This window comes from Oncorhynchus mykiss, chromosome 4 (assembly GCF_057628025.1).
Source record: "Oncorhynchus mykiss isolate SJ-2025 chromosome 4, ASM5762802v1, whole genome shotgun sequence".
In the NCBI taxonomy this organism is placed as follows: Eukaryota; Metazoa; Chordata; class Actinopteri; order Salmoniformes; family Salmonidae; genus Oncorhynchus; species Oncorhynchus mykiss.
The window spans coordinates 14,692,673-14,713,304 of record NC_143025.1 but is presented as its reverse complement, the minus strand read 5'-3'; the positions used below and the strand labels follow the sequence as shown (position 1 = coordinate 14,713,304).

The 20,632-nt window shown below is 41.1% G+C and overlaps 2 protein-coding genes across 19 annotated transcripts in view; both read right to left on the bottom strand.

Moving 5' to 3' along the window:
• Window positions 1-9,155: 9,155 nt before the first annotated feature.
• LOC110521342 (fez family zinc finger protein 1-like) lies at window positions 9,156-12,642 on the bottom strand. Its single transcript, XM_021598838.3, has 4 exons — window positions 11,454-12,642; window positions 11,216-11,350; window positions 10,731-10,863; window positions 9,156-10,444 (listed from the first exon to the last, which is right to left on the bottom strand). Exons 1-4 carry the CDS (start codon window positions 12,246-12,248, stop codon window positions 10,191-10,193), a joined length of 1,317 nt encoding a protein of 438 aa, XP_021454513.1. The 5' UTR covers window positions 12,249-12,642; the 3' UTR covers window positions 9,156-10,190.
• A 2,964-nt stretch (window positions 12,643-15,606) lies between these two features.
• Window positions 15,607-20,632, bottom strand: part of cadps2 (calcium dependent secretion activator 2) — a 268,319-nt gene continuing 263,293 nt past the window's right edge. For all 18 annotated transcript variants that reach the window (XR_016495113.1, XM_090231185.1, XM_090231186.1 and 15 more), the window contains 2 exons: window positions 19,973-20,077; window positions 15,607-16,704 (listed from right to left, as the gene is read on the bottom strand). Coding sequence is in view for 17 of the 18 variants with exons in the window: in XM_090231185.1 (XP_090087311.1) it covers window positions 16,534-16,704; window positions 19,973-20,077 (276 nt within the window). In the remaining variant the exon portion in view is untranslated. The remainder of the gene's footprint in view (window positions 16,705-19,972; window positions 20,078-20,632) is intronic.

Below are 20,632 nucleotides of genomic sequence, written 5' to 3'. Positions count from 1 at the left end.
GATGATCTGCGAGGGGAGGGGGTAACTGCTGAATCTCCCCAGATTGCTCCCACCAATCCCATCGCAACGCAAAGGATCGGCCTCTTGTCCTTGTGCTTAACTTCTTCTTCGGTGGGGTTTATCGGCGGTTGGCATCCAATGTTACCGTGCATTACCGCCACCTACTGTACTGGAGTGTGGGCAAGAGACAGGGAGAAACTAAATCCTACCAGCCAGCCCCGTTGCTCTTAAAAAATATAACAAAATACTTGAGACTATATCTAATGACGTTCTACTCAATATACTGTAGCAACCCACAGAGACAGCTGTGTGTTATGAGTTATGCTGTTAATTTGGGGAGAGGAGCACTGCAAGTTTAAGACCATGCTTAGCCATTGTTCCCTCTCTTACGTTTGGTCTTAACAAGAGATGGTCACTGTTGTTTTACACTGTGATCCTTGATTTATTTGGTGTAGGCAATGGCCAAACAGTAGCCTGTATTGAGTTGGGTTAATAAACCGTGAATTCATAAACTCAATCCTCTGTCTGGACATTTGTTCATTTATGATCTAGCCATGTCTGGACATTTGTTCATTTATGATCTAGCCAGGTCATTACAATACTCTTTAAACTCATTTCCTGTATCCCCTTCTCCCTCACTAGATCTCAGCCTCTCTCTTTCCTTCTGATACAGCCCACACTGTAGCAATACAGTACATGCTACACGGTCTCTGTTTCCTGGCAATAATCACAATTTCCTGTTGGATGCTTTCCTTTCAAAATTAAGGACTTATTCAACTGGCTGTGTCCCATCCTTAATCTTGTAAAAATCTTCTGTCCCTTCCTGCCATCCTCCCTGACTTTCCTCTGTACTTGAAGTATATACCTGCCCCTAGTATCTCTATTCCACAGCTCCTGCCATCTCTGCACAATCACTGTCCATATCAGGCTTTTTGCCTCTGCCTTGCTCATTGAAACTACAACATCAACATCCCCACTTCCAAGTGCTTCTTTAGCAAGAACATCAACTGTCTCATTCCCCTCCACCCCCACATGGGCTGGGACCCAAATAAATCTTAACTGTGTATCCATCTGTCTAATCCTGTCATGGGTTTGTAGCACCTCATATAGCAGGTCTTGTCTGCTACGTGACCTAAAGGACTGGAGACTCATCAACACTGCACATGAATCAGAGCAAATAACTACTCTGTCTGGCTTGACTTCCTCCATCCACTGCAAGGCCAACAGTATGGTCATCAGCTCTGCTGTATTTAAAGCCAGATGATCTGCTGTATATATATCCTGCACTACAAATGCTGACCCAGTACGTCCTGTCCTTGGATCTTTTGAACCATCTGTGCAAATGGCCACAAAATCCTGATACCCAGAATCCAGACATCTCTTAAACATATGAGATGGATCAACACCCTCCCTCTCTTTCTGTAGTCTCTCTACACTTCTAGATCAACTACTGGAGGTGGGAATAGCCATAGTGTGTTCACAGGAATAGCTACCATTAGACTAAACTCCCTTCCACACAGTCCCATCTCCTTCACCTGGGTATTACCCACCCACTCAAAGCTTGTGTTCTGTCTTCGCTCATGTTCCCAGCATGCCTGTAAAATCTATTTTTCAGGATGTGACACCCCATGTCCCTGTAGGCTGACCCAATAATTAATTGCCAGCTGTTGTCTCCTAATCTGCAATGGCATATCCCCCACCTCCACCTGTAGTGCAGCCACTGGGGACGTCCGAAACACCCCACTACATATTCGGAGTCCTTGTCCCTGTATGACATCTAGCCTTTCCAATGATGTCCGGGCAGCCGAACCATACGCTATAATGCCATAGTCTATTACAGAGCAGATCAATGCAACATACATGGTCCTCAATGAGGAACGCCCAGCCCCCCCACTCCTTCCCAGTCAGACAGCGCATCACATTTAGCACCTTCTTACATTTTCCCAACACTCTCTCAATGTGTTCTACCCAGGTTAGTCTAGCGTCAAAGTATACCCCAAGGAACCTGAAGGCCCTCACCCTCTCCAAGTTTCTTCCATATAACCTCAAGCATACCTCATCTCCCACCTTCCCCCTGGTAAAGAACACTGTCTGAGTTTTCTTTACAGAGAACCTGAATCCCCACATGAATGACCACCACTCTACCTCATCAATTGCTTCCTGTACCTTCATGACTATGTATGGCACATTTCTTCCATAAGGGCCCATCATCTGCAAATATCGACCTCCCAATATCGGTATGTAACCTGAAAGTAAACATCATTGATCATGATTGAGAACAACAGAGGACTAATAACGCTCCCCTGTGGTATGTCATTATGCACCAGCCTGATAGAGACTTCCCCACCCTCACCTGGATAAACCTTCCAAACAGGAAATCTTTTATCCAGTTGTATGTTCTTCCTCCTACCCCCATAATATCAAGCTTGATTAACAATCCCTCCTTCCACATCATATCATACACCTTCTCCACATCAAAAAAGACAGCTACAACAGTCTCATCCTTCACCTGAGCCTTCCTGACCTCTGCTTCTAAGCAGAGTAGTGGGTCCATAGTTCCTCTACCGTTCCTGAACCCACTCTGATGTGGCGATACTAGTCCCCTGCTCTCCGGGAAGTAAGTTAGCCTCTCCGTAATCACGTTCCATAATCTTACATACATATGATGTTAAAGCTATTGGCCAATAGCTTGTTGGCCTCATTGGGTCCTTCCTTGGCTTCCGGATTGGTACCACTACTGCCTCCTTCCAACTGCCTGGTAGTTTCCCCTCCTCCCACACTGTGTTTTACAACACTACCGACTCGTAGCACTCACGTCTGTAGCCACGAAGTGCTTTGAAAGGCTGGTCATGTGTCACATCAACACCATCATCCCAGAAACCCTAGACCCACTCCAATTTGCATACCGCCCTAACAAATCCACAGATGGTGTAATCTCTACTGCACTCCACACTGCCCTTTCCCACCTGGAGAAAAGGAACACCTATTTGAGAATGCTATTAATTGACTACAGCTCAGCATTCAACACCATAGTGCCCTCAAAACTAATCAATAAGCTAAGGACCCTGGGACTAAACACTGCAACTGGATCCTGGACTTCCTGAGGGGCCGCCCCCAGGTGGTGAGGGTAGGTAACAACACATCCGCCACATTGATCCTCAACACAGGGGACCCTCAGGGGTGTGTGCTCAGTCCCCTCCTGTACTCCCTGTTCACTCATGACTGCACGGCCAGGCAAGACTCCAACAGCATCATTAAGTTTGCCGGTGACACAACAGTGAAACAAAAAATTCAGGACATAATCCTCAGAATGCTTTAAAAAAAAGTAATCTACCAAAGTAGATGGTCACCGACAACAACAAGACAGCAATAGGGAGGAGGTCAGAGACCTGGCCATGTGGTGCCAGAACAACAACCTCTCCCTCAATGTGATCAAGACAAAGGAGATGATTGTGGACTACAGGAAAAATAGGACCGAGCACGCCCCCATTCTCATCGTCGGGGCTGTAGTGGAGCAGGTTGAGAGCTTCAAGTTCCTTGGTGTCCACATCACCAACAAACTAACATGGTCCAAGCACACCAAGACAGTCGTGAAGAGGGCACGACAAAGCCTATTCCCCCTCAGGACACTAAAAAGATTTGGCATGGGTCTTCAGATCCTCAAAAGGTTCTACAGCTGCACCATCGAGAGCATCCTGACTGGTTGCATCACTGCCTGGTATGACAACTGCTCGGCCTCCGACCGCAAGGCACTACAGAGGGTAGTGCGAACGGCCCAGTACATAACTGGGGCTAAGTTGCCTGCCATCCAGGACCACTATACCAGGCGGTGTCAGAGGAAGGCCCTAAAAATAGTCAAAGACTCCAGCCAACCTAGTCATAGACTGTTCTCCCTTCTACCGCATGGCAAGCGGTACCGGAGCACCAAGTCTAGGTCCAAAAGGCTTCTAAACAGCTTCTACCTTCTAAGACTCCTAAACATCTAATCAAATGGCTTCCAGATCCTTCAGGTTTCGGGGCTGTCGCTGGGCAATACGGACTTTCAGCTCCCTCCAAAGATTTTTTTATTGGGTTCAAGTCTGGAGACTGGCTAGGCCACTCCAGAACCTTGAGATGCTTCTTACGGAGCCACTCCTTAATTTCCCTGGCTGTGTGTTTCGGGTCTTTGTCATGCTGGAAGACCCAGCCACGACCCATCTTCAATGCTCTTACTGAGAGAAGGAGGTTGTTGGTCAAGATCTCGCGATACATGGCCCCATCCATCCATCCATCCTCCCCTCAATACAGTGCTGTCGTCCTGTCCCCTTTACAGAAAAGCATCCCCAAAGAATGATGTTCCCACCTCCATGCTTCACAGTTGTGATGGTGTTCTTGAGGTTGTACTCATCCTTCTTCTTTCTCCAAACACGGCGAGTGGAATTCAGACCAAAAAGCTCTATTTCTGTCTCATCAGACCACATGACCTCCCATTCCTCCTCTGGATCATCCAAATGGTCATTGGCAAACTTCAGACGGGCCTGGACATGCGCTGGCTTGAGCAGGGGGACCTTGCGTGCGCTGCAGGATTTTAATCCATGACGGCATAGTGTGTTACTAATGGTTTTCTTTGAGACTGTGGTCCCAGCTCTCTTCAGGTCATTGACCAGGTCCTGCCGTGTAGTTCTGGGCTGATCCCTCACCTTCCTCATGATCATTGATGCCCCACGAGGTGAGATCTTGCATGGAGCCCCGGCCCGAGGGTGATTGACCGTCATCTTGAATTTCCTCCATTTTCTAATAATTGCGCCAACAGTTGTTGCCTTCTCACCAAGCTGCTTGCCTATTGTCCTGTAGCCCATCCCAGCCTTGTGCAGGTCTACAATTGTATCCCTGATGTCCTTACACAGCTCTCTGGTCTTGGTCATTGTGGAGAGGTTGGAGTCTGTTTGATTGAGAGTCTGGACAGGTGTCTTTTATACAGGTATACAAGTAACGAGTTCAAACAGGTGCAGATAATACAGGTAATGAGTGGAGAACAGGAGGGCTTCTTAAAGAAAAACTAACAGGACTGTGAGAGCCGGAATTCTTACTGGATGGTAGGTGATCAAACACTTATGTCATGCAATAAAATGCATTTATGCAATTAATTACTTAAAAATCATACAATGTGATTTTCTGGATTTTTAGATTTTTAGATTTTTAGATTCCGTCATTCACAGTTGAAGTGTACCTATGATAAAAATTACAGACCTCTACATGCTTTGTAATAGGGAAACCTGCAAAATCGGCAGTGTATCAAATACTTGTTCTCCCCACTGTACATATTACCTCAACTAACAGGTTGACTCTGTACCGGTACCCCCCTGTAAATAGTCTTACTATTGGTATTTTACTGCTGCACTTTAAGTACCTGTTACATTTATTTCTTATTCAGATTTTTTTTTAACTGCATTGTTGGTTAGGGGCTTGTAAGTAAGCATTTCAGTGTAAGGTCTACTACACCTGTTGTATTCAGCGCATGTGACTAATACAATTTGATTTGAAGTACTTTTGGCTGTCATGGAAAATGTATGGAGTAAAAAGTACATCATTTTCTTTAGGAATGTAGTGAAGTAAAAGTCAAAGTTGTCAAAAATATAAGTAGTAAAGTAAAGTACAGATACCCCCCCAAAAAAAATTAAGTAAAAATACTTTCAAGTACTACTTAAGTGCTTTGCACCTTAGCTAGATACCAGAGTGAGGTCCAAGTCAAACTCTTTCATTGTGGCTACATCAATCCATCATTCAGGCACACCAGATCTTTCATTTCTATCAGATTTTCCATCACTTGGCCATTCCCCCCAAGTGATGGACCTCATTAGAAAGTACTTTGTTTCTGGCCATTTTGAGCCTGTAATCGAACCAACAAATGCTGATGCTCCAGATACTCAACTAGTCTAAAGAAGGCCAGTTTTATTGCTTCTTTAGTCAGAACACCATTTTTCAGTTGTGCTAACATAATTGCAAAAGGGTTTTCTCATGATCAATTAGCCTTTTAAATTGATAAACTTGGATTAGCTAACACAACGTGCCATTGGAACACACAAGGGATGCTTGCTGATAATGGGCCTCTGTACGCCTATGTTGATATTCCACAAAAAAAATCGGCCATTTCTAGCTACAATAGTCATTTACAAAATTAACAATGTCTACACTGTATTTCTGATCAATTTTATGTTATTTTTTTGCTTTTCTTTCAAAAACAAGGACATTTCTAAGTGACCCCAAACTTTTGAACGGTAGTGTATATTATTTAACTTCTCCATTAATATAACTGATGGTAGGCCTTTCAAATTATATGAAATATGAAAATAAATATATTAGTCAATAACAAGAATATTTAAGCAATAAGACCTAAGGGGGTGTGGTATATGGCCAACATACCACAGCTAAGAGCTGTTCTTATCCATGACGCTACGCAGAGTGCCTGGACACAGCCCTTAGCCGTGGTATATTGGCCATATATCACAAACCCCAGAGGTTCCTTATTGCTATTATAAACTGGTTACCAACATAATTAGAGCAGGGAAAATAAATATTTAGTCTTTCCAGTGGTATATGATCTGATATACCACAGCAGTCAGCCAATCAGTATCCAGGGCTCGATGCACCCAGTTTTTAAAATAAAATAGAGCATTTCCTTTGTAGTCCATTTGGTTAGAACCGTAATTACTTTAATTTCTGCCTTTCCTCTTACATCCCGAGAAACACAAGTGTTGAGAGGCACATGCTGGATAGAGAGCAATTTGGGGTTAAATGCCTTGATTAAGGGCACAACGGCAGTGGTTTGTATAGGATCATTCACTGTCCACCTTTAGGGCTATATCCGGTAACAGACTAAGTCAGTGATATTGACAGACATTTTTTTCACAATTCATGACACACTTGCCCACAAATGAAGTGGTAGCCTAGTCCTAGTCGTGTGTGTGTGTGTGTGTGTGTGACCTTTTTGTTGCATGAGGCAGGCTTAGGCTACATGTCATGATATATTTATCGAAAATGCCATACAGACATGTCACATTCTCTCAAAACAAAAAGTAAAAACATTGGCCCATTCACTGATAGGCCTAATTGAATTATGCCCCACCTTTTCCTAATTCTTCTTTATAATATGGTGAATATCCTAACTGAAGAATAACCTATGATCCATAAACAAATTGAAGATCAGTTGCATAGAATTAAAAGCTATAGCCTGGGAGATCAAACCTGGACATACAGTGCATTCGGAATGTATTCAAACTCCTTCACTTTCTTCACGTTACAGTCTTATTCTAAAATTGATTAGATCGTTTTTTCCCTTTATCAATCTACACATAATACCCCATAATGACAAAGCAAAAACATATTAAAAATAAAACTGAAATATCACATTTACATAAGTATTCAGACCCTTTACTCAGTACATTGTTGAAGCAACTTCAGCAGGGATTACAGCCTTGAGTCTTCTTGGCACACCTGTATTTGGAGAATTTCTCCCTTTCTTCTCTGCAGATCCTCTCAAGCTCTGTCAGCTTGGATGGTGAGCGTCGCTGCACAGCTATTTTCAGGTCTCTCCAGAGATGTTCGATCGGGTTCAAGTCCGGGCTCTGGCTGGTCCACTCAAGGACATTTAGAGCTCAATCTTGGTTTCATCAGACCAGAGAATCTTGTTTCCCTTGGCAAACTCCAAACGGGCTGTCATGTGCCTTTTACTAAGGAGTGGCTTCTTTCTAGCCACTTTACCATAAAGGCCTGATTAGTGGAGTGCTAAGGAGATGGTTGTCATTTTGGAAGGTTCTCCCATCTCCATAGTGGAACTCTGGAGAGCTGTCAGAAGGACCATCGGGTTCTTGGTCTTCTCCCTAACCAAGGCCCTTTTCCCCCAATTGCTCAGCTTGCTCAAAATGTCTGCAGCATTGAAGGTCCCCAAGAACACAGTGACCTCCATCATTCTTAAATGGAAGAAGTTTGGAACCACCAAGACTCTTCCTAGAACTTGGAAGAGTAACTCTGGAGCGATGTCAGAGTGACCATGGTCACCTCCCTAACCAAGGCGCTTCTCCCCGAAATATTCAGTTTGCTCAAAATGTCTTGGTGGTTCCAAATGTTCTTCAATTTAAGAATGATGTGTTCTTGGGGACCTTCAATGCTGCAGACATTTTCCCAGATCTGTGCCTCGACACAATCCTGTCTCGGAGCTCTACGGACATTTCCTTCCACCTCATGGCTTGGTTATGTGGGACTTTATATAGACAGGTGTGTGCATTTCCAAATCATGTCCAATCAATTGAATTTACCAAAGGTGGACTTGAATCATGTTGTAAAAACATCTAAAGGATGATCAATGGAAACAGGATGCACCTGAGCTCAAGTTCGAGTCTCATAGCAAAGGGTCTGAATACTTATGTAAATAAGGTATATTAAAAATATTTTTAAAAAAAAGGTATATACATTTGCAAACATTTCTTAAAAACTGTTTTCACTTTGTCATCATGGGGTATTGTGTATAAATTGATGAGGATTTTTTTTATTCAATCCATTTTAGAATAAGTCTGTAACGTAACAAAATGTGGAAAAAGTCAAGGGGTCTGACTACTTTCCGAATGCACTGTTAACCTGAATGCATGGAAGTCGTTTCAGGTTGGAATCCTGCGCCTGCATTACTTTGGATTGTTAGTGAGAGGCAAGGTCAGGTAATGTTGACTCTCAGTGCAATGCAAATGAGAACTTTTTCCTAATAAAACAAAGTTTAACATTTTGCCAAGATGTTCGCAGTTGACTCGTATTTGAAGAAGAATTTTGTTTCATTGTAGCCTATTTGGCTACAAGGGTCAACAGGTAGACTCGTATTTCTCAATACTGTCCACAAGAGGGGGTAGCTGTCCTAAAGATTAAGGCTATAGCTTTCCTAGCCGACATGCATAACCTTGCATGGAAGCCTACACCCCTGAGGCTATAGAAGTGTTTTCCTACATTTACACCTCACAATTATGGTAAGATCCTTAGTCAAAGGCAAAAACAATTAAACGGATGATGATGATTATTATTATCAAAATACTTCCCTTTACCATCACGGGAATCGTTTGGCCCATGTATGTCCATTTCTAAATAATGTTTTATGGAATTCCTTTTTCTTAAACATGTCAGACACAATATGACATATACACAGTTTCATTTTATTGTCATTATTTTCATTTCATAACTTACATTATTTAGTATGTGCACCTGCTTAACAATGTAGCCTATACGTGTCAAAGACGTAGTTTTTTTTGCAAAACTTTCAGTGTTGGGGAAGCTAGTCAGAAAATATAGTTTACCAAGCTACCAATTACTTAAGTTAAGCTACACTAAAGCTGCCCTTAAGATAAATATAGTTTACTTAACTGAAGTTACTTTGAAAAAGTAGTTCACTACATCCAACCTACTTTGTGAAAAACTATCATATGTAAATCTGAAATGCATGTCATGCACTACAAATTGCAAGAAGTGATCACATTGGGGTTAACAAAATGTGTAATTTAGCCTATTAAACACAAAAACGAGGTTTCAAGTGAGACTTAAACCGATCTGTTGGCAAAAAAAGGAAATTATTGCCTACTTCAACCATATTTTATTTTAGCAAAAAATGTAGTGTGTAGTTCCAGTAGTTAGCTACACCGCTATATGGCACAAAAAAATAAGTAATTAACTACTTAAAACACTACCTAGATTTGAATTTAGGTCAACTACCACCAAGCTTATGCAAAATGTAGTTAACTAGTTGAACTACATGAAATTCGCTATTCCCCAACACTGAAAACTTTGCATATACACAAATGTTGGCAAATCATGTAACTTTAGCAAGGGCATCATACAAAATGGGGTAGGCTACCACACTCATCACAACAAAAAATAATTTGTATATAGTCTTCAATTATTCTCTTAAATTATTTGTGTTACAATTTCAAATAAATATTGACATTTTACAGTAATCCTGAGATTGAAAGAAAACAACAGAATAATGACATTATAATGTAAAATTCAAGGAAAATATGTACTAATAGAATGGTCCTGTAAATCGCTCTGGATAAGAGCGTCTGCTAAATGACTAAAATGTAAATGTCCACAACATCTTCTAAACTCGCGCGCTTATTTCCAGATTTGAGCAAATAAGCGTAAAGGCGCAACGGCTGGCATTTTAGCTCCGGAACTTTTTAGTGTGTTTCGCTTGTGACGAGAGTGGCAGGGGATTTGGAGCCAGAGAGATCATGTAGTTTTCGGATGTGCTTTTTCAGGTCAAAGTTCCGGCAGAATCCCTTGCCGCAAGTCGGGCACGTGAATGGCTTCTTGTCATTGTGCGTGTGCATGTGGAACGTCAGGTTGTACACTTGGTGGAAGGCCTTGTTGCAGATGTTACACTTGAACTGTTTCTCGCCGCTATGCGTCAATTTGTGGTTCTTGTAGTTACCTTGAAAAGCAATGTCAAAAAGAACGTGGATGTCAACAATATTGTAAAGTCAGTGCCACAGTTAGTTGTCAATCCCGTTTTAAGCCAAGTCATCCATTAAGCCATACATTCATTGTATATTTAGTCTGTTGAAATGAGCAACATACATTTAATTCTGAACGGAATCAATATATGTTCCTCAAAGCAGAATAAATCATATTACATCCAGATATTGCAAAGAAATAATCGCATAATATAAATAATCACATAATCCAAAACACTTGAATAGATTAACATTCTTTCTCACCTTTTTGATGAAATCCTTTACCGCAGAACTCACAGATGAAGGGTTTGTAACCTGCATGGATTCGTGTGTGTGTGTTAAGAGTTGAACTCCGGTTGAACGCTTTTCCACACTGGTTGCATTTATGAGGCTTTTCCTGTGAAGGGCATATGTAGAAATTAATGTGATTTTAGAAACGTATTATTTGGGATCCAACGAAAACTGTACAGTACAATTGGTAAATAGAATAAACAACGCTATATACTTTTCAATAAGATTGTGTATATAGGCCTACAAGTGAACGCTAAAAATACTATACAGTTCAACACCAGGCCACAATATGAATATATCCTGAAATACAATCATGGCATTGATGCGTTGTTATATAACATTTTCCAAAGATGTAGCCCTATTTTGTGGTTTTTCTATAGCTTAAACAAATAGAACATTGCGTAATTGTGAACGGCTTTGGGTATGATGATGATGATGATGATGATTGAATAGAATACCTGAGTATGAATAATTTTGTGGCGACAAAGGGTGCTTGCTTGTCGAAATCCCTTGCCGCATACTTTGCAGACGAATGGTCTCGCTCCGGTGTGCACGGGCATGTGGCGCGTTAAATTGTAGTGGGCATTGAACACCTGTGAATAGAAATATATATAATTATACAATTACAATATATTTTTTTAATCAAGCAGGCCCGTAAGGCAGAGACCACCACATGTACGAAATGTATGTTCTTACCTTTCCGCAAACCTCGCAGGTGAATACTTTGGGTTTGCCGCTTGCGCAAGCACTGTTCAATTTGGAAGAGCCCTTGAATAGTTTGTCGGATATAATCTGTGCACTCTCTTTCATGTAGTGATGGAGTTGAGTTTGGGAAATGTCTTTAAATGCAACTCCGGATGGGTATCTGTCTGTGCAGTGAGACACTTTATTTTTCTCCGCGAGAAAAGCTCTCTGGCGTGCATGTTGCAGCGGCGTGTTGAGAAAGTAGGAGGCCATGGGGTGGATGTTTACGATGCTGGCCGGGGGTGGGCACGCACTCTCCCCGCAGTTCAGGTAGCAGACGGCCCCCATGGCATGAAAAGACGACTGGTTCACCACCCGGGGTCGAAAGAGTTTGTATTGTCCCACCGACGGGCTCACATCTGGTTGTTCGTTCTTATAGTTCAAACCAATGCCCACCAACTCATTTGAATTATATGAGGAAGCCTCAAATTGACTCGTATCCAATCCATTAATATTTAGTTTATGACCCGGTTCGTATGCCAGTGGCACGAATGGTATCATGCAATGTAGTGATGATGAAGTCATGTTGAGCGCTTGCTTCGGGTCTGCTTCAGGCCTACCCACCGGAGTGTGATGGAATAGGTTGGGGAAAGGTATCGACTTTGGCTCGGGCGTCCTGGCCATAATCCGTTCGATCGAAAAAGCGAGAGGCTTGGTGGGGGTGATCATCTTTCCGCCTGCAGTCAAGTTTTCAGAAGCCGAGGGGGAGCCGAAAATTCCCGCTGAGTGGTAGAGCGCACTGTCCATGACTTTCAAAACGACACCTTTTGGAAAGCCAGGTTACAGCTCCTTTTGTAGATACCTTTGATTCCTTCTCACTGCCCCGCTAGAAAGGACATCATTCGGCGCACTCTGGGTCGACGCAAGCCCCCTCACTGTTCCCGTTGATTCTGGACAATCAGCACTTATGTCTTGCGGGACTGCTCAATATGTCGTGTTGAGTCAATACAGCCAAAACCTCACCAATCGTTACCATCTAAGAAGAAAAAGTAGATAATTGCTAAATTCTCTTCCATCAATTCTCCACTTGTGGCCCCTCTACTACTGCTATGGGTGCGTGTGTCACCCGCGTCGCGAATGAGGTGTTCTTTAGTGGCCAGTCTTGTTCAACTGTAAAGTGTTTGGCAAATCTGAGGTCCCCTTGTGGCTTCATGTGACATCATTTGAAATCGCACAAGACGACGGGCGCTGTGTGGGGTCAGAGGATGTCAGAATTTGACATATTTTTTCGCTCATCATATACAGTATGTGTGATTACCTGTATGCTATTTTACGCATGCAACAATATAAAATAGTAGGCATTGGTTTTTACAAATGGGGGATTGCAATATGGGCTTATCCATATTATGCTAATCATATAGGCTATTCAAGGACATGTATTTAATAATAGATTAGACAGTAGTAGAATTATACTCTCTATAGGCCTACAATACCTCAATAGTACATACATCCAAATAAAACAGTTGGTGTCCAAACCTCCATAGCAATTCACTAATAAGACAAACTACTATTAAGAACACATTACTATCTAATCTTAATTATAGTCGATCAATTTTGACAAAAGGCTAGGATACAACGCTACATGCTGTGATCAAGGGCCTTTGGTGCTTGTCTTAAATTATAGGCCGTTACATTTTGGGTACTGAATATAGACTTCAGTATTTACATAAAACACAAAGTTAATTTAAGTAGAACTATTCATTTTTTAGGCAGTCCGCAAGTATACACGAGGGAGCTCAAGGTGAGCCATAGAGATCTTATTAAATTAATAATTGTTCTAATTCTATGGTGAGAACGGTGTCCTGTGTGCTATACCAAACCCACCAAAGCTGGTGTGACTGCGGGAGTGTGCACGCCGTGAGTGGTGAGCTCCATAAGTGCCTCAAGGACTATAGAGAGTTTGAGCAATCAAGAGAGGTGTACCCTACTTTGTATCAGAGCAATGACTACTCTAGCAAATATAGAGTAATGAAAGCTTGTACCCTGTTCCGGGCGAAGTCACATTGGTAATACGGTGGAACGTTTCATCTGGGCGTATCCAGACGGATGCTCAATGACAATCATGACAATAAGAAAAGGTAAATATGCGCATTGATTGAACATTTCTTCAGTGACAGCAATCTTTATTCAGACTTAGGTCTACAGTGTTTGATTTCTTTCAGTTGAAATAAAAAAATATAGGCTACATTGAGAAATGAATGAAGGAATTTCACCGACTATAAGAGATCGGCCTATAAATAGATATACAATAAAATATACGTTTTTTCTTCTAATTTAAGTAGCACTAAAAGTAACAATACATTATTATTATTGCATAATTATTGGAGTAATGATTAGTGTTATTAAAAATATATACAATATTGTCGAAATTCATAAGTGACTATATTTTAAGTTGATTTCTTGGTTAAAAAGCTATCTGTTTGGTGTTAAATAGCCTATAGCTTTAAGAGATTTAGCGGGATGCATTGCTGCTCGAATTTCTTTCTGTTTAATATTGTGGAGACCTGACTGAAACCCATATGGCTTGGCTTGCTATTCATTAATGCGGTGGGATTTAGACCCATACATCTTTCATAGAATTATACATTTTGCGTCATCAGTTGAATGACGTTTAAATCTTGTATAATTACACCAAATTTGGGTTTAAACTTGCGTTAATCCCGTGTTTTATTTTCCTTAAATTCTTAGTCTATGGCATGAAGAGAATACGATACTGCTCACTTCTATTGCAAGGATCATTTAGGTAAATCAATGAGGACGCAGCTCAGGTATAAACAGTGATGTATAATAATAGACTAATAATAACAGGCTAGTAATAATACTACTACTAACAATAATAACAACAAGAATAATAAGTCTAAGTATAGCCGATACATGTTTTCAGCCTATAGGCCTACATGGTTTATCATTAGGCCTATTATTAATCTCAATGCATAAGTATGATTAAAAATAGCATATATTAGATATTATTTACCTTTCCTGTTACGCTAAACGTTACTGAATCATTGCTAAAATAAATGACACTTCACCAATATAATGTAAGGTTAGACCTATATGCTGAAAGCCAAATTATTATCAGATGTGTAACGAAAATGAATAGGTATAACTGCAGGAGTACCTTTCTTTTTAATATGGGAAAAAATCGTTTCTGTTGTGGAAATGCAATGCTCCGGACCAATACTAGCCTATAGGCCTATTTAAAAATAAAAAACCCTCCTTCGGTAGACTCCAATATGGGTTCATTTGAAAATTAACCCATATTGCTTATAGTCTTTCCTATAATGTAGCAGTGTAGCCCAATTCATATTGTCTTATGATTATTTTTAGCAAAAAAAAAAAAACATTGGACCTACGCTGATTTAAGCCTTCACAAATCATAACACTGCCTCAATCATCAACTAACCGACCATTAACTAATGTGTAATTAGATTTTGTCAGTAATGAATAGCCTACATATATTCGGGGATATTCTGATTGATTAATATTCTGATTGGTTAAATCCTCGGCAGAACGACGTGATGCTAGAGGAGACATAGACGGACGTGGGCAGAGGTTGCATGATGCTCACTTCTGCCCATCACTTGCATTTATTTTGAAAAGATGTAAACTCAACGAAAACACACTGTGTGTGTGTCATGTTGTATAGTCTGGCCATGATAAAATTGAACAGATGATTCGTTGAAATGAAGTTGTCATGTCGCAATAAATTTACCAGTTCTGAAATTCAGATAATTTTGAGAACAAAACAAAATAGCTATTAGGCTTTATTCAATATTAAGCCCTATACTAACAAAACTATAAACTGATGGCAAGTAGTTTGTCACAATTTGTAAGAACTTCACAATTTGTATATTAGGTAAGGGTATATGATTTTTGAAGAACACAACTTAAATGTTTATATCTTTTGCATTACTCAATTGTTTGTTTTTGTTTTGTGATTTAAGTATTTTAGCAAACAATGTATAGCTTTACAATATGTATAGCTCATTTACTAATTTGAGAGTGTTAGATTTCCCCAGCTCTGTCCATCACCTTAACAATAAAAGGGTCCTTATTACAGATTGGGCTGTTAACATAGTTTATGGAGAAATTCAGGACACCATGATTGCTTTAAAAACACTTTAATTCTAACACTTAGAACATTCACACCTGAATAAAAACAGGTGCACAGAAGACAATAGAAATAGATTTCCTATATTTTGTCCCATTTGTTTTGTCTTTGAACTCTACTGACACAAACTGATTGAAGTATCACAGTTAAGACATCAATTCAGATTCAAAACATAATGCACTCTATCAATCAGCTTTAGCCTACTGGACACAGCTTTGAATGTATATTGTGTCTAACTCTTGTGAGGGATAATACACTCAAGCATAGCCTAAATACATTAAATGACAATGTAGCACTTTAGCCAATGCATTACATTCATACAGTAGAGCATAAACATATGTTTATTGGCTGTATCATCGCTCTTTCAGGGTGATTATGTAAGAACAACCTCAATGTCCTCATAAGCACCCTGAAATGTACTCATAATGTCCTCATAATGCACTTTGTACATTTACCACAGAATGGACCTGCAATTGGCGAGACCTCTGAAACCTGTTTCAATTGGCATGATTGTATCTAGGTAACCATAAGAGCACAACTTGTTTCTTTTTTTCTTGATCTACATCACTATTAAAATAAAGTACAAAGAAACCAACAAACAAATTAAATAAATGGAAACTGCACTGAAGGCCACCAGTTGGTGACCACTGAGCTGTACTGACATCATTATCATTATGGCTGTGAAGGTAGCCACTACTGGAGTAAGTGGGGGAGGGGAGGGGGGGGGGGGGGATCACAACGATGGATGTTTTTATCATAGACTTAAGTGTGTGTTCTACAAGTCCTCCATCTCCTTCTGTTGCACACACACACACACACACACGTAATCTCCACCCCTTCCATCTCCTGTACACACACATGCACACTTCCCATTTCAGTCTATATTCGAGGGCCACCAGACTTGGCGCTATAGGGAGAGGTTCACCCATCTTCCTCATCACTGTCCCTCATGGTGATGCCTTGGAGACCGTCGCCGGCCTTGACAGCCATGGTGGCCTCCTCTACAGTGAGGCGGTTGTAGACGGTCTCATAGCTCTTGTTGTTCAGGGTTCCATCCAGGACTCCTTGGAGCCGGAAGTCTCGGTAGGTCTTCTGTGGGTGAAACCAAACAGAAAAACACAGAACATGGAGGCGTCTCTCAATGTGAAACAGAGACTGAGTGTGAATGGTCAGAACAGAATAGACTGTCAGGTTTGAATGGTAGAACAATAGCCTGTTGTGTGCTGAATAGTGGAACTGAACAGATTTGGACAAAGGCCAGATTCAAGGCCACTGTGGTCTTCTTCAATAGGTCCATCCAAATTGGGCTCCAATGTCTGAGTGTACTCAATCTAGATGCCAATAACTGTTTATTTAAAATGTAAATATACTTTTTTTTACCAGTCATACTGAGACCAAGGTCTTTTTTTTTTAAACAGATGAGCCCTGAACTACACAAATTACACAAAATATACACATCAAAATGTAAATACAAAATGCAAGCAGAATAAAACGGGGTCATAAAAAACACATTCATCAGTAATAAGGTCAGCTTTCTGAAACATCACATTTAACAACAATTTGAAGATTGTTCCACAAATTCAGTGCAAAAAAATGTAATCTGATTTAACTAACTCAGTAGAGACCAGTTATCCATCCCTGAGACCAGGTGTGGTAACTCATATCTCTAAAGGTTAGTAATGACAGGTACAGTGGGAGTTTTGTAAAAGGGCTTTATACTGTGCATTCGGTAAAGTATTCAGTAACAAAATGTGGAAAAAGTCAAGGGGACTGAATACTTTCCGAATGCACTGTAATTGAAAACATAGCAATGTATTAACCTACGTGACATCATAGAGGGCCAACCAACTTTCTGGGAATGCAGTGAGGAGTACTGTTGGGGGGGGGGGGGGAACTCAGTCGGGGTCACTACTTACTGCTCAGAGTAGGATACACAATTCCATCCAATTGGCAACAGATTTTCATGTGAATATTAAAAAATTGGCATTAAAAAAATAATCTAATTTCCCCATCATTGGTGTTTCCACCAAACAGAGTCAGTGTGTGATGATGCACCGGGAAAACCCTGCTCTAGCCAACAGCTCACAGATCTAGTGCGGGTAGGCTGTGCAGGTAGGCTAGTCTATAAAATATGATTATTATGGAAATAATATTTTATTTGTAAAACTGCAGTCAAGCATCAATCATATCACCAAAAATAAGGCCCTCGATACTTACTGGAAAGGAGCATGAAGCTCATCACCGTGCACTTTACCACCCAGTGAAGTTCATCATAACTATGTCATCTGTTGCCTAATATAATGCATGGTTTCTCAGTGGGAGGACAACACAGCACATCATTGTGTGACTCCAAGTTTACGTCGATTCTATCGTTATTATGTCAATATTTATAAATCAATATTTCCACCAACATTTCTCGCAATATTAATTTTACCGACACAAAAAGATCCCACCATTTCGAATGAACAAATGATCTGTCTGCATTTATAAAATTGTACTGAAACTACCTGGTTTCCATCAAAGGTGTTGTTATTTAAGTTGGTCTAGCCAGCTAGCTAAACTTGTAGTAATCCTGGCCCGAATACCAACCGGGCACACATGGCCCCCATTGAATTTGTTAGTCACTCTCACTCAGATATCATTAACATGACATAAGTCATGGCAAAATGTTTAGAATTGCAGGTAAATAATTTTAAAACTTCAAAAATGACTCTCCACCCTATGGCAAAATGTTTAGAACTGCTAAAAACGGACTTTAATAAAACTGCAACATGTTTTCTCTACACCCCATGGCAAAATGTTTAGAGTTGCAGAAAATTAACTTTCTCTCTGCGCTCAAAAGGGGGCGACTAAAATGTTTTGCTCGCTTTAGGTCCCCAAAAGGCTAGGGCCGGCCCTGAATCAGTTACCCATCCAAGGCAGGCCCCCCTAGTTACCCACATGGGCCCCCTACCTCCTTTCCTCCCCCATCTGATGATTAGCAGAGCGGCAGCAGGCTGTCGACACTCATTGAGAGCGGGCTCCTGAGTCCTCCTGTGGTTGGAGGTTGTAGTCAAATATATATCTTTTTTTATACTACTTATTTAATACACTGAGTGTATACAAAATATGGAACCTCTGCTCTTTTCATGACATAAACAGACCATGTGAAAGCTATGAAACCCTTATTGATGTCACTTGTTAAATCCACTTAAAATCAGTGTAGATTAAGGGAAGGAGACAGTTTAAAGAAGTCAGCCTTGAGACATGGATTGTTTATGTGTGCCATTCAGAGGGTGAATGGGCAAGACAAAAGATTTAAGTGCCATTAAACGGGGTATAGTAGTAGATGCCAGGCACACCGAGAAGAACTGCAACTTTTCACGCTATACAGTTTCCTGTGTATCAATAATGGTCCACCACCCAAGTGACATCCAGCCAACTTGACACAATTGTGGGAAGCATCAGAGTCAACATTGGCCAGCATCCCTGTGGAACGCTTTTGACGCCTTGTAGAGTCCATGCTCCGAAGAATTAAGGCTATTCTGAGGGCAAAAGGAGGTGCAACTCAATATTAGGAAGGTGTTTCTATTGTTTTGTATACCCAGTGTACCTACAGTATATATTTGCTTATTTATTTATTTTAGGACCCAGCTCATTTAAGCCTCTGTATTAATCTGGTGCTGACTAGACTAAATGTTCAGAATCAGATATATAAAAAAATAAAGCATATCATTTCCCAAGTAATTATTAATAACATTATTCACAAAGCACATGATTCCATATACCTCATGTCCAACATGAAAAATGACAGTCTCGGGCAGTGGTTAAGGGCGCTGTACTGCAGCGCCAGCTGTGCCACCAGAGACTCTGGGTTCGCGCCCAGGCTCTGTCGTAACCGGCTGCGACCGGGAGGTCTGTGGGGCGACGCACAATTGGCCTAGCGTCGTCCGGGTTAGGGAGGGTTTGGCCGGTAGGGATATCCTTGTCTCATCGCGCACCAGCGACTCCTGTGGCGGGCCGGGCGCAGTGCACGCTAACCAAGGTTGCCAGGTGCACGGTGTTTCCTCCGACACATTGGTGCGGCTGGCTTCCGGGTTGGATGCGTGCTGTGTTAAGAAGCAGTGCGGCTTGGTTGGGTTGTGTATCGGAGGACGCATAAGTTTCAACCTTCATCTCTCCCGAGCCCGTACGGGAGTTGTAGCGATGAGACAAGATAGTAGCTACTAACAATTGGACACCACAAAATTGGGGAGAAAAAGGGGTAAAAAAAATTTTAAGGAAGAAAAAAAAGAAAAGAAAAATGACACAGTCTCGATTAGGGCTACAGCTTACTGTGAATGTTGACAGTGTACACTCACACCACAACAATGAGCGTTACCTTGACAATCTTGATGAGTGTTTTCAGCTGGTACATGTGGAGCTGAAGGTCCAGTCTGTCTGTCAGCCACGCACACACCCCCTTCATGGAGCTGGTGTACCATTGCTGTGCACACACACACACACACACACACACACACACAGACACACACAAAAATAGTCAGCATATACATCTATTTGAACTGAGGTACACAGTGGATAAAGCAACATGTCAAGGTCCAATAATTCTATACGCTATCTGTCATAAGGCAAATATGTGGATGTAAGAATGAACCATGAAGTAACAAAAGTTAGCGAATGTAATTTAGATAAGATAGATGGCTAGGGATGCGCTAATGGTTGTCTGGAATGTGTTAAGGGTTGTTATTACAACAGGAAATAGCAGGGGCGCAGCTTTGGTTTTATAAGTGGGTGGAACATAATATATACATATATATATATATACACAGTACCTGTTACGGTGCGTGAATGAGGACCCAAAAGCGAATCAACTTAAACAGAGCTTCTTTAATTACCAAACATAGGTAGGCTCAGATGGACCGGCAGATTCCGACAGGACAGGACAAGGTTACAGCAAACATGACGACAGTTTGGTTCAGGCATGAATGACACAAACAAACAAGAATCCGACAAGGACAGGAGCAGAAACAGAGAGAGATAT